The 15,185-nt window shown below is 35.9% G+C and overlaps 1 protein-coding gene across 1 annotated transcript; it reads right to left on the minus strand.

Annotated features, from left to right (window-relative positions):
- Positions 1-13,926: 13,926 nt before the first annotated feature.
- On the minus strand, positions 13,927-15,102 carry LOC144358493 (uncharacterized protein F54H12.2-like). Its single transcript, XM_078012188.2, has one exon. It carries the CDS (start codon positions 15,100-15,102, stop codon positions 13,927-13,929), a length of 1,176 nt encoding a protein of 391 aa, XP_077868314.2.
- Positions 15,103-15,185: the final 83 nt, after the last annotated feature.

Genomic DNA, 15,185 nt, shown 5'->3' on the forward strand with positions numbered 1-15,185 from the left:
TTTTCTATTAATGGTTTATTCAAGTGGGCAAAATATAATGTACAGAAGGATTGCCCGTATACACTGAAAAGTAAGCAACCGACAGCCTGTATAAAAGGGGGGCTGTGATTGGCTGTTACTTACGCGAGATTTGAACGGGACTTACATAGGCGTCGGATCAGATGTAGGTAGGGCGGAATTAAAAAAAAATCACAAAATTAAAATCAAAGTAAAATAATAAATAAAAGGGCATTAATAACAAATATAATAAAAAAATAAAATTAAAATAAGTTTATAGCCAAAATAATTAAAGCCCGTACACTACATCAGATTTTAATCAGATTGACAGCGGGTCTGACTATATGTTTTGCATGGGTGGGAAACAGATCGCAATAGTCAACATATAGCATACTTTTTGAGATAAGAACAATTCACAACATGCCATACAAAAGCTCCTGCGCAAATGGCATCACGTCACTATTTTATGATGTGATTTGCATACATATCTAAAGAAAAATGTGTATAAAGACATTTGCAGGTCCAACAAGGCCAAAACAAATCACTGAGAGCAATCGACAAAATCCATCACAACAAAATAACTGATATGTACGCGAGGAAACTTGTGTGACAAAAAGATATGGTACGCAATGATGAAAGCTGTTTCATTGTGTGTTATAATCAAATGGATTATGTATCTGGCAAAACAAAGTAGCCGCGGATTTTAATTAGAAAACCGATTGTGAACAATGGTATAAAACAAAGAGTATCCAACACCCAAATAATGTAGAAGTGGATATTAACTATTTCGCAATCTTCTTTCATGATAAGCATACAGCACAGCACAATGTCAATTGAGTCCACTTGCCACGTATAGGTAGCTTATTGTAAAATAGCTCTGTTATCACACATTAAGTAGCAGTTACCATTTCTAAATTAGAATTGGATGCAGGCTGTATGTTTCATTTGATCAGAAAGGAAATGTGCCTATCATTATACTTAATTATATTATACCAGTGTATCACTGCCATCAATGCATCATTGTGATTTGTTGGGAGACTGTTTTAATTTATGCAAGCCATGGTTAAATAGAGCATAATGCACAGTTATGGTGTTCCAAATAAGGCCCCAGAATACGAATTAAGCAATAACCCACCGCCGGAGGCGGGTATACCACGAGATATTGCACAATTCACGACATATATGCACGAGCGGTAGCGAGTGCATATATGGAGTGAATTGTGCAAGATCGAGGTTTATTGCTATTAGATTATACCAACTTCATTTCTGTGGCATTTTCGACACTCTCGACCTTTTTACAAAATAAGAAAGAGTCGTTTGCGAATGACGTGTAATGAGCATCGGCTGGTCGACACGGTGATCAGAAGAAATGGGCGCTGGAACCAGTATTTAATCTTTTATCACACACTCGCGCTCAGTACACAGAAACGCACAGAACATCAAGTTTAGATATCATCACAATCAAAGGAAGTTTATTTCTACGACGCAAGAAACTAGCAAATAATTAGAAATTGAATAAACTGAACAAGCTCAACGCTTAATTTACATATGAATAGCTGTCAATAAATTATCATCAGCAGAACATTACCGGCAGCGCGCACTGTGCGCCATTTTTGAAAACATGTGCTGTGGACTTATTATCGTTGTCGAATTTTCTATTTTGTGTTTGTTATGCTGACATTAACTGGTCCACTAAAGATGCAGTTATGGAACAAAGCAGATGCTGCATGTGTACTTTGATTGTGGGTATTAGAAATAGAAGCGGTGCCAGATTCTGCGGGAGTTGGTCCAGACACTACTATGCCGGTGTTTTCTGGGGTACGGATAACGTTGTCGGAAACACCCACTTCGATCGCTACGGTAACTTCTCTGTCAGAGGATTTGTTTTTATACCCAAAACTGCGAGACAGGATACTGGACATTCCTTGACTCTGATTATTTGTGAGTTTGTTGGTGTAAGACCGAACACTAGCTTCGTTTTTATGTGCCGTGAAATACATAATGTGTCTGGGTTCAACTCCTGCCGAATCTAACACAGCGCACGCAGTTGCCCTAACATAATGATTTGTATGAATTGTCAACAAATTTGCTGCTATCGAAATCTCTTTCATCATAGATCCCAATTTATTTTCACGAATACCAGACTGTGTCAGTGGGCGTTACATTTACACGAGGCCTCTGAAACAACGCATTTTGCAATTTGGACAAATACATTTTGAAATGCTGCAACGGGACAATTTTCGCCGCCGGTAGCATACATTTTAGCCTGTGTTTCGAAATCGTAAAGGTCAATTTCATTAAAATTGGCAAAGCGTTTCTTTCTCTCCGTCTGCACGAATTCTTCGGTTTCTGCAAGAAAATCTTGCTCTGACAGCTCCCGAACATGATACTCGGCCATGTCTGTTGCAGACAACGAAAATATGTCGCAAAGAATAGCATGCATAAATTGTAGGTTGTACAATTTTTTTTATTTAACCACTGCCAAAATAAAATTTGTATATAATATCTTCATGCTATCAATATTACCCCAAAATTTCCCTAAAATGTAAATGCTCTTCCCTTTATTTGTTTACGAATTGAACTTCATTCATATTCTGGGGCCTTATTTGGAACACCATAACTGTGCATTATGCTCTATTTAACCATGGCTTGCATAAATTAAAACAGTCTCCCAACCAATCACAATGATGCATTGATGGCTGTGATACACTGGTATAATATAATACAAGTTTAATGTGTAAACAAATAAAGGGCATTTAAATATTAGGGAAATTTTGGGGTAATATTGATAGCATGAAGATATTATACACATATTTTATTCTAGCAGTGGTTAAATAACAAAAATTGTACAACCTACAATTTGTGAATGCGACATTATTTCGTTGTCTGCAACATAAACATGGCCGAGTATCATGTCCGGGAGCTACCGGAGAAAGATTTCCTTGCAGAAACCGAAGAATTCGTCCAGACGGAGAGAAAAAAACGCTTTGTTAATGTTAATGAAATTGACCTTGACAACATTTAGTTGCTAAAAGACGAGAAAGCAACCACAAAGCAAACAGCGTGGGGAGTAAAAATTTTGAAATGTCAGTGACAACTTTGACATTGTGCCTTTGTTTACAAACAAACCATTGCTGGTTTGACCTCTTGATATAATTTCAAATAAATCGTTCATATCATTTTCCCCAGCATGGCTGATCGAGAAAAACGAAGATTCAAATTTTGAATTTCTCCCACCTGATGAAATAGCGGCTATATTACGCCGTTTCTACGCCGAAGCTAGAAGCAGAGATGGGGAGCGGTACTCCAAATCAAGCCTATCGGGAATGCGTGCAGCCATCAATCGATACCTCAACTCGCCACAATACCACCGAAATATCAATATAATCCACGACACAGAGTTCAAATCTTTCCTGCGTTAATAAAGAGCTCAAGGCAGACTGACTGGATAAAATTTGTCATAAAACCCCAATTACCACCTTCGACTTGAGAAAGTTAAAGTCTAGTGGGGTGATGTCAACTAGCGACCCGCTGAGTCTGTTACGTAAAATTTGGTTTGATTTGACCTTTCATTTTGGCCGCAAGGGTCGGGAGGGATTTCGAAGTTTGACAAAATATAGCTATCGCATCCAAGACAGCTACAACGAAACCCGGTATGTGGAATGTACATATTCTGAAAAAACCAAAACTCACCCTGAAGACGATTTCGAAACACAGGCTAAAATGTATGCTACCGGCAGCAAAAATTGTCCCGTTGCAGCATTTCAAATGTATTTGTCCAAATTGCACCCTGAGCAAAATGCGTTGTTTCAGGGGCCCCGTGTAAATGCAACACCAACTGACACAGTCTGGTATTATAATTCACCCCTTGGTGAAAATAAATTGGGATCTATGACGAAAGAGATTTCGATAGCAGCAAATTTGTTGACAATTTATACAAATCATTGTGTTAGCGCATAAAAACGAAGCTAGTATTCGGTCCTACACCAACGAACTCGCCAATAATCAGAGTCAAGGAATGTCCAGTATCCTGTCTCGCAGTTTGGGTTATAAAAACAAATCCTCTGATAAAAAAGTGACCGTAGCAACCGAAGCGGGTGTTTCCGACAACGTCATCCGTACCCCAGAGAACACCGGCATAGTAGCGTCTTGACCAACTGCCGCAGAATCTGGCACCGCTTCTATTTCTAATATCCACAATCAAAGTACACATGCAGCATCTGCTTTGTTTCATAACTGCACCTTTAGTGGACCAATTAATGTCAACATAACAAACACAAAATAGAAAATTCGACAACGATAATAAGTCCACAGCACATGTTTTTAAAAATGGCGCACAGTGCGCGCTGCCTGTAATTTCTGCTGATGATAATTTATTGACAGCTATTCATATGTAAATTTAGCATATGTAAATTTACTGGTTCCAGTGCCCATTTCATCTAATCACCGTGTCGACCAGTATGCAGCAGATGCCCATTACACGTCGTTCGAAAACTACTCTTTCTTATTTTGTAAAAAGGTCGAGAGTGCCGAAAATGCTACAGAAATGAAGTTGATATATAATAGCAATAAACCACCGTCGGAGTCGGGTATAACACTCGATATAGTAGATTCTATATGCGTTTACAAATAAGACAATAAATAATTAATGAGCCTTCTGCAAACCCCTTGGACATTTCGCAAAGTTTAAAAATATAAGTTTTTTTGCTCAGAAAAATTTGTTACATAATAAAATGTATGGAATCAGGAGCAACAAAGTTACAATTTAAATAACCCCAATCGACAAAATTGGTAATACATACAACGTTATTTATAATAACGATCATCCGATCATTGATAATACAAACCCTGTGTGTAATAAGGATCAACTCCATTTCTAATTTGTCTCCTCTTTCTGTGGGGTCAATATTTCCCAGTGTATATGGTATGTAGTATAGGTTATTTAAATATTTAGAGGCGAGCGCAATTTTCGAACTCGCAATTAAATTCAATTTAATTCAAAACTAAACTAAACAGTTTGAATATTGCTAGATAACTGAAACATTCAATAGTTTCTTTTGAACAATTTTGTCAATGTTAGGCAGATGATGTTAATTGTCATTAGTGTTACTTGTTTAATGTGTGGACTGTTTATTTCTAACAGAATAAAGGGTAACTTAGAACATGTGTATAATGATATCATGCCATCACTTTGTTTACTTAATTTAGAGGTCAAAGGCCAAAAATCGTATTGGGATTCTTAAATACTTGTCTCAAACATGTAAGTTTACTGCCTGACTGGAATGCTGTAGAACGTTTTACGTGTATATATATATATATATATATATATATATATATATATATATATATATATATATATATATATATATATATATATATATATATATATATATATATATATATATATATATGCGAGTTTTTTTATGACTACATAATGAATTACGAAGGTCCGTCACGCCGCTCTCAATACCTGGGTACATTTCCGGGATAAGGGCATAAAGGTCAACATCATAGTAATGTGTTTCTGTATATTCAGTTTATAACTATATGGAGGTATCGAATAACTTCAAACATGTCTCACAAGTTTCTGTGTTTTTATTTCTGCGACAAAAATGGGACTGTCAATGTTTTCACAATAAACCAGAAACGGCAATAAACAACACAATTTTTCATGGGATGCTCCGATACTTAGTTACACATTAAGGTCAAATCTTAGAATCACAATATATGTGTATACATGTATAAACAATATACCCATAAATGAAATTAGCTGCCACCTACAAAAATCAGTTTATTAGACATGTGCATAATTAATGAGTTTACATGACCACTCTATCTAAATCTCCCTCTCTTAGTGGAGAATTTCCAGGTGTTATTAAACACATTTCTGCACTAACCTTAGAAATAGATATGCAGATACCTATTGAGATCACATTTATTCTGAGCAAATAGTTCGCTAAGGTTATCCATTGTAAGAATCACATTTATTTATTAATAATTACCCATAAAAACAAGGCTGACATTCATTTTTGTAACAGTATGTCATCTATATTGTACGATAAATAATTTAAATTTAATTGTATTGTGCTTGGTGGAATCTGATGTTCGTAGTTTTCTTTCAAATTTGAACGAATCCCACCAAAGTTCTTGCTTGAATGTTGTGCTTTCATACTATAATCCAGCAATCAAGCCGCATATGTGCCACCTAATATCTATCAGTCCTAGACTTTGTCACCAACTACAACAACCAGTAGGTGCTGAGTGTACTTATGCTGTATGATATTTAGTAGAGGAAGAATTTCTAAAGCTAAATTAGATACTGCAATCACAAATAATGTGAGCCTCCCAAAATGTCAGAATGGGGTATAGACCAACAATCATTAGATATACTAAATGAAGTTTTCTGTGGTTTAGGTCTCTATCACACCTTTATGTGGACAGTCAAAGCGCCTTCACTTTCAGACACAAGCCATGTGCATCTGATGGCCGGCCCACTGGAATAATTTAACTGATAAATATCAGTATAAAGAAAAAACCCACAACGTGTCAATCTAAGTGTCATCTAATCATCTACCTTATGTGATCCCCACAACTGTACCAGTGACAATGTACACCAGTCTCACCTTCCAATATGCAATGCCATACATAACCCAGTCCCTCATTATGTGGAGTGCATGCCTCCAATATTACAGTGACTTAATTTCTTGGGGTCAAAATTCGGGTTTGCCTATTATGATATAAACACAAAAATAGATGATGTCAGTCAATCAGAAAATCAGATATTTTTGCGTTTATATCATAATTGGCAATGAAGTATGATATTGCATCAGCACTAATGAACTGGCAATTTCCCTACAATTTTTTTCTATTTGTAATGGTCAAATATTTCACCCAGTACATGTATGGCTTGGTCGTGATTATTCAGTGTGATATATACAGAGGCTTGTGCAAGCTGTTGTTGCGTGAACTCATCATTCATACGACTAATGAATAATTCAAGTCCCGAGATTTTCCAGTTGAAACGGCACCTGGGTGTAGTTTTCATTACACTTCCCGGTTTATTTTGGGGCGAGTTAGTATGAGTGAGTTTAAATTTAAGACAGATTGAAAGATGGTCAGATGCATCCAAAGTAATAATAAACATGTCGTCAACAATATGAAACAACTCTGAAGATAAAATGCCATAGTCAACAACACTGACGCCATTGTTAGCGTAACACGTGAAATCACCGCTTTTATCCCCAGGAAAACGACCGTTCGCAATATGTCATTCTAATTTCTTACATAGATCTAAAAGTTATTTTCCATATGAATTAACACATTTGTCTTTTGAATTTCTATGCCAATCCAAGACATCAGTTTGATAACCAGGCTGTAGAAAAGAATCATTATCCTGTACAATAAAATCGGGCATATTTCCTGTGCGGGCGTTAAAATCACCAACAATAATTAAATTAAATTCATCTAGACTAGAATATGCATCAATTAAAAATAATTCTAATTGTTCAATACCATTAAGAGAGTTCAACACGTACGTCTGGGAGTTTTCTGGCGGTATATACACAGCTGCTAACAGAATATCTGTGTCTGAACCAAAAACAATTTTGTCTAGAATAATTGAAACTACATTTTTGGATTTCTCGAAGACTCGCTTTACATGGGGAGCTATATAGTCGGCAACAAATATACATACCCCGCCAGAATATCGACCAAAACGACTGCGTTTAACATTAAATGTTGAAAAACATTTGTACATGGGGATAGCATTTTCAAACTCGCTCTCCGATATTGCCCATGTTTCGTTTAAACACACAATCGGATAAGTGTTGATTAACGACATGATATCAATGTTGCCGAGCTGTTTCGTCAATCCTTGACAATTCCATGAAAATATTGACAGTGGCTTGTCACTCTGTCGGGGCCGGCCGTTCCCCTAGCTCTGTGGTTGGTTAATGCTTATTAACTCTTTGACGACGTTTAACTCGTCGTCATAGATATAAACGCGTTTACCCAACTCCGAATTTACAATAAGATTATCAAACCTGGGTCTAACTTTTGCGGGGCTATCACAAGCTAGAATTTGACGTCTCTTTGCTAGTAATTTACTGGGAATTCCTCTAATTCTTGGAGAGAAGTCTTGAAATTAAAGGCATTACATAGGACATGATCTTTGTCATTGAAAAAAGTGAATCTTGCAATGATTGGACGTCCAGCACGAGAGAACGGGGTTCCGGCAAGTCTGTGCACACGTTCAAATATAACTTCCTTGACTATGCCAAGTTTATCCCTAATCAAATCTTTGACTATATCCTCAGTCGTATCCCAATCTTCAGACGAATTCTTTTGTTCTATTCCACGGAATATGAGATTACACCTACGGTCCCTATTATCTTTGTCATCATTTTGTTCCCGCATAGTTATCACTTCGCCCATCAATTCAGACAATTCTTTCTTACATAGTTTCAATTCATTTTTATATTCTTCAATCCCTGCTTCAACTTCGTCGATTCTCTTTGCGCTTGAGATAGTAGTTACTTGAATTTCATGTAGGGTGTCTTCAATATTGTCCATTCGGTTCTCAATAGCAGTAAATCGGGTTCTCAAATCTTTTGCTATGTCGGCTAAAGAGCTCAGTATCGCGTCGATATCTTTTCTTGGCAATTTTTGGGAACGGGTGTTAGGACCAGGGCCTGGGTTGGATTCGACGTTTCCGCTCATAAATAACAACATTAGTATTAGGTGAATACACTTGAATAGTATGCGATGTTCGTTGATATGCAAATGAAGAAGTAGAACAAAAGGACTCCATGATGTTTTTTGACTCACACCAGAGAAACAACCGATTCTGGATCTGTAAGCTTCTAACGTAATTCCCATTGTTTCATATAACCGACAGATAGCTAAAGAGATTACTTACAAATAACCGTACAAAGTTTTAGGATAAACCAGTAAATCGTAGATAATAATGGAGCTGACAGGAGACAGTGATCAACGCATAACGCCCTCTATGAAACTATAGAAAACACTTTCACCTGGCAGTTATAGCTTTATATGGTTTCTTGTTTGAACATGAAAATGAAAACAATGAGTGATAAAAAACCACATACAAAAGTGGAAACATATAAAATACCTTCCTATTTTTATGTAACAAATACATTTATGACAAGTAAAAATTACATCACTGCATCAGAAATTTAACAGCAATGGGCACGAAAGTGTCTCAACATTGATATTCGGTTGAGATTTTGCTCAAAATATTTTAAAAGATCATTAATATTTCTATAACAAATAACTGTTAACTGGACGCCAGAATCTGTGGTTCTAACAGAAACATATTGGTGCAATGAATTGTTTTTTCAGGATGCACCTGTGCATTAAAACCCAGTCAGCATATGGATAATATTATATCAACTATTGTCTATGACTGTATACAATGGTTTGTTTGGCATTTCTAATGTGATGTAGAGCCTTATTTCACTCCATGTGTATAATTAGCAAAATTAGATTCATGATTTTAAGAGAATAATTCTAAATTGTATGATGGAATTAAACAAGTATATTGAAATTAAAGGACGCCGTATTATTGTCTATTATTGCACGATAAAAGGGCAAGCACAGTGATGTGTGCAATATTGGGCAAGACATGTTTATCACGTATTAATTGGCATTGCGAGATTCTTTACATCAAATGTAGTACTATAGACTGTATAAAAGTAAAATATACATCCAGCAATGGCTTTAGATGAAAACAGGTATGTGTGTATTACTGTTACGTGTAGAAGACCATGAACAAAGGATATGCGAACATAGGCAGGCAATTGAAATTACCTGGATATCTTAACCTGAACAGAAAATTGTGCGTTTGCTGTTTGATGCTACCCATACGGGGAAAACAAAGAATGTTAACTGATCGAACACTTTCAATATTATGCTCGTTGACTTACCTGCACGTAATGCAGTGTCAAAGCAGTGCATCGACCCTAAACGCTGCCCTGTTATCGTTGGGCAGTGCTCTAGGAATTCCCTGTCAACATCTCTCGTGGCGATAACATTCATAAGGTCAGCAAAGACATCAGAAAGTAATTACTTGACAGGGTTCAATAGTCTGTTACTAAATATGTGGTCAGCTTAAAACAATAACCTGTATAACCATGGAATCAAACAGTCAGACAAGGCGACATTTGACAATACGCATGTGCAGGTACGCCATTTTATCTATGATGAGTTACAAATAAATAATTGTAATGTTAAAATAAAACATGCAGATTTTACTAAAGGAGCTCGCATATTTCCGCAATCTGTTAATGCGATGTTTGACAAACAAAAGCTCAAACGTGTCTTGAAATAAGTGAAACATGAAAACACTGTTAGCAGATGCAATAAACACAATTATCATGTTGATAATCCTGAAAAATATTGATTTAAATATATAATTCGGGTGATTTGTATGGTCATGTATTACCAAATTTCTGTACTAAAATGCGTATTGTCAATTACATTTATTTGATTTCATGTTGATTGCAATCATTATTCTACATGCATTAATTATAAATGGGCGGTGTAATTGATTATGATTACGAAGTGTTGACAATTTAGCTCGTTTTAATGTTTTGCTATGGTGAATGAACAACATGTATCCGATCACAAATCACTAATATTTTATGCTCGTCCAATTCAGCGTCATTGTAATGATTAAAAGTCAAATATTTGTTTGGTCTGACACTCGTGTACACAACGCCGACAATATAATGAATAATTTTAAAGAGATGTTGCTCTCGACTGCCATTTATTTATCAAATTCGATGTGTGATATGATTGTAGATATGGAAATCAGTGCATGTAGAAAGAGTAAGTTTAAGGTTTGTCGGACAGGCGTATAGCGACAAGAACCAGTCCTCCGGAATTATAATACACTTACCAGGGCTAGGATTTGGCTGAAATGGGTTGTGGTTGGCATGAAATAATTGGGACACAGGTTTCAATCATGAATTTAAACAACTGAATTACAGTTTAATACTAATAAGCTACGAAATAATGCAAACATACAAAATAATTAACTGTGAAAATGTGGATAGAATGATAACATCAACATATTCAAGTTTGACCAGTATTAGTTTAAACAAATCTCGTCTATGTTCCCATGCTAAAATCTAAATCAGATATTAACAAAGCAAAACCTTCGCAAACATAATTGCTTTGAAAAAAACCTCTACTTGTTCTATTTTGAAGCACACTCATTATATAATGTTAAAAATGTGAAAAGAAATGAATGGTTTTTTTTATATTAATCCTCTTAACAGCCATGTAAAACGAATGACGTTGACATCTATAAATATAAAAAATAAGAGGTTATACGAACAACCTTGCTGCCTATATGCAGTTCTTGCTATTGTGTTTAGATGAGTGTTTTGTCCCAGCATTACTAGCTAGTTTTATAAGTTAACGAATCTGTTGATAGAAAATCAACTTTACATCATTTTTGACTATTTTGATTGGTTTGACATTTTTCCTTGAGTTATTTGAACCTTTGTTCCAACAATTCTGTGCTACATTGTGTAATATAATTCACTAATCTAGCCGCATCTGTGCCACCTAATACGTATCAGTGGTGTCCTAGACTTTGTCACCAACTACATCAACCAGTAGGTGCTGAGTGTACTTATGCTGTATAATATTTAGTAGTATGCACGAAGAAAGTACAGCGAAAACTTTTAAATTAATGTCAGTTTTGGAAAATGAGAAAGACAATTGAAAATAACATCATATATAATACTATTGCATATGAAACTATAAGAAAACGCCCTATTTCTTTCACACTTTTAGCTGACAGCTATAGCTTTATGTGGTTTCACGTTTAAACATGAAAATAAAAACAAAGTGTGATAATAAACCACATACAAAAGTGGAAACATATAAAATACCTCCCTATTTTTATGTAACAAATACATTTATGACAAGTAAAAAATACATCACTGCAGCAGAAATTCAACAGCAATGGGTACGAAAGTGTCTCAACATTGATATTCGGTTGAGATTTTCCTCAAAATAATTTAATAACAAATAACTGTTGACAGGACGCCAGAATTTGTAGTTCTAACAACAGCATGTCGGTGCAATGAATTGTTTTTTTAGGCTGCAGCCAAGTCAGCATAAATATAAGGATAGAATTATAACACTGGCATTTCGAATGTGATGTGATGTAGACGTCATCCCATCCCAATATGACGTCATCGTTATTTCTGAACGAACGACAGAGGGCGCTCACAAACACACACACATATTACACAAAAAAAGAATATTAACTTTAAAAAACATGACATTTTAAAATGGTTGAAATAGAGTATACATTTTGACAAAAAACTAGTATAATCAGTTACATAAAATATATTTTTTGTTTTTGTTTTTTGTTGATTTTGTTGAAATAATTATTCATAAATTGAAATGATATACATTCTCAAACGCTGTTAAGTATTCACACTGAGTAATATAAGAATGATATTCTTAGGAGTAATAATGAGAATTAAAAAACGACATTTTAAAAAAGGTTGAAATACATACATACATTGAAATACATAATATCGAAAAGTCAATACACTTTTTTTTCTAATCAGAATGATAATCGCTCATCTGTGATAAAAAGAAAACAAGAGAAATAATATGAAATCGACAATTATATAAAGAGGGTATAAGTTATATATACATGTGGAATTTCAAAAGTATAATTCATCTAGTAAAACTGCGTGGGGAAAAATATTTGTCATAAATAGGGAGGTTGAGTCCGGTCACGTTTTCGATTACGAAGTGTTGACAATTTAGCTCGTTTTAATGTTTTGCTATGGTGAATGAACAACATGTATCCGATCACAAATCACTAATATTTTATGCTCGTCCAATTCAGCGTCATTGTAATGATTGAAAGTCAAATATTTGTTTGGTCTGACACTCGTGTACACAACGCCGACAATATAATGAATAATTTTAAAGAGATGTTGCTATATATTTTTTGTTTTTGTTTTTTGTTGATTTTGTTGAAGTAATTATTCATAAATTGAAATAGTATACATTCTCAAACGCTGTTAAGTATTCACACTGAGTAATATAAGAATGATATTCTTAGGAATAATAATGAGAATTAAAAAACGACATTTTAAAAAAGGTTGAAATACATACATACATTGAAATACATAATATCGAAAAGTCAATACACCTTTTTTTCTAATCAGAATGATAATCGCTCATCTGTGATAAAAAGAAAAAAAGAGAAATAATATGAAATCGACAATTATATAAAGAGGGTATAAGTTATATATACATGTGGAATTTCAAAAGTATAAGTCATCTAGTAAAACTGCATGGGAAAAAAATATTTGTCATAAATAGGGAGGTTGAGTCCGGTCACGTTTTCGATATATCTGTTCACATAAATGTCATTCAAATGTCTATCACACGTAAAAGAGTCGGCTACGGACTTCATAGGTTCCCCTCGACATCTGCGCAGCAAGTAATACAGGACGTATTGACCACACACTGTAGAGAACGGAGCTTGTAGTATTAGATGATTGTAGATCCATGTACAAACGTTTTTATCGAGAAATCTCTTAAATTCCACGTAATAAGGTTGACAACCGTACGAGTCAAAATATTCTCCGCGGTAGGGATGTTTGATACAACGCTGTGGGATACTCCAACACTTTTGCCTTAGGCAGTTGATCTCTAGCATAAACGCCGAAGAACACATTTCTAGTGTACGGATTAGTCGACAGAATATGATTCAGTTGATTCGTGTCCATCGCAGCTCGAAATCGGTCAATATGTTTCTGTTTCTGTCAATCTCGATAACGTTGTCATATTCAACATGAATCAAAACGGACACAGTCTCAGTCAATGCTTATCTGAACTGAATCTCAAGACCAATCTTTCCTTCTTGTATCAAATTGAGGTGATATTCGCTCGGTCAAATGCGAAGATTGTGTACCCTTCGGGATATTCGTCTCGAGTGATGCCGTTGCCTTGGTCTTGACCCATTTTATTTGTACCAGTAAATAGAGTGTAATAAGCCATGATGCAACTTCTGCCACCAGCCGCCGTGAAGTCCGTCTTCAATGGCTTTGCGGGAACTTTCTCGCCTCTAACATTGAGGACAAGTGATGTGATACCGTAATTCTGGAAGTTGAATGGATTGGTTTCGTAGGATCCGTTGAAAGACGTATTAGAAACCAGACACGGGATGATCCTTTTGGGCATCTGACTGAGGAATATCAAATCTTTGTTTAATGACATTGTATCAGCCGGGATGGAAGCGATTTTCATAATGCATCGATGGATGGGGTATTTTGCAGTACCATGTTTCAATGCTTCGACGTGTACCAGTTGTATGCTGGGGCTCAACTTGACTTTTCTCATCAGGAGAGTAGCGTTGGTGATGACTACTTTGAATGCGGGGTTTTCGGTTGAACTGATCAAGCAGAACTGATTTTTAGTTCGATGTAATTTCAGTCTAACTTCCACCCCATTGAGTAAATACTTTGGTTGAAAAAGTATGTCTCCGTGTATTTGTCCGATCATGTCAACCGTCTTACTCAGCGATGTAAACGTGTATCGACAATTGAGTCCCATGTTAGCGTCACCATCATCGGCTTTCGGGTTGGCGACATTCATTTTTCCAGCAGTGTCCTTCTCAAATATTGCTGCACCAATCTGCATTGATTTGCCGTCCCCTCCATAATTCGATAGCGTTTCAATCATGGCTCTGTAATAATAGGTGGGAGATGCGTCCGAAATGTGTTTTCTATTTAGGTACACTTCGATTTGATTGAAGAGGGAATGCAACCAAAAGTGTGAAGGCCCTACAGTGGCGTCCGCAGCCAAATTACTCCCATTGGCATTCGTGATTTTAGCCTCGATGTGCAAAAGCATAGAACCAATATTGATGTAGTCACTTCTGGCCGAAGGTATTACGAATTCGATCAGACCATCAGCTATATTTGTGAGTGGGTTTACCTTTTTTATAACTTCTTTTTTCAATACTTGTCCGTGTCGGAGAATAGTAAAGAGATCGAGTTCTGTCTTTGCACATTCGCAGGAGTGTTCGTGTACAAAAGCCATGGTGTTCAGTCGAATATATCCGGAGATCTTCTCCACTACTTAGCCTTGGAAGAAATGACATGTCTCGTTGTTGTCTTCTTCCT

The sequence above is a fragment of the Saccoglossus kowalevskii genome, chromosome 21 (assembly GCF_978046115.1).
Source record: "Saccoglossus kowalevskii chromosome 21, keSacKowa6.1, whole genome shotgun sequence".
NCBI lineage: Eukaryota > Metazoa > Hemichordata > Enteropneusta > Harrimaniidae > Saccoglossus > Saccoglossus kowalevskii.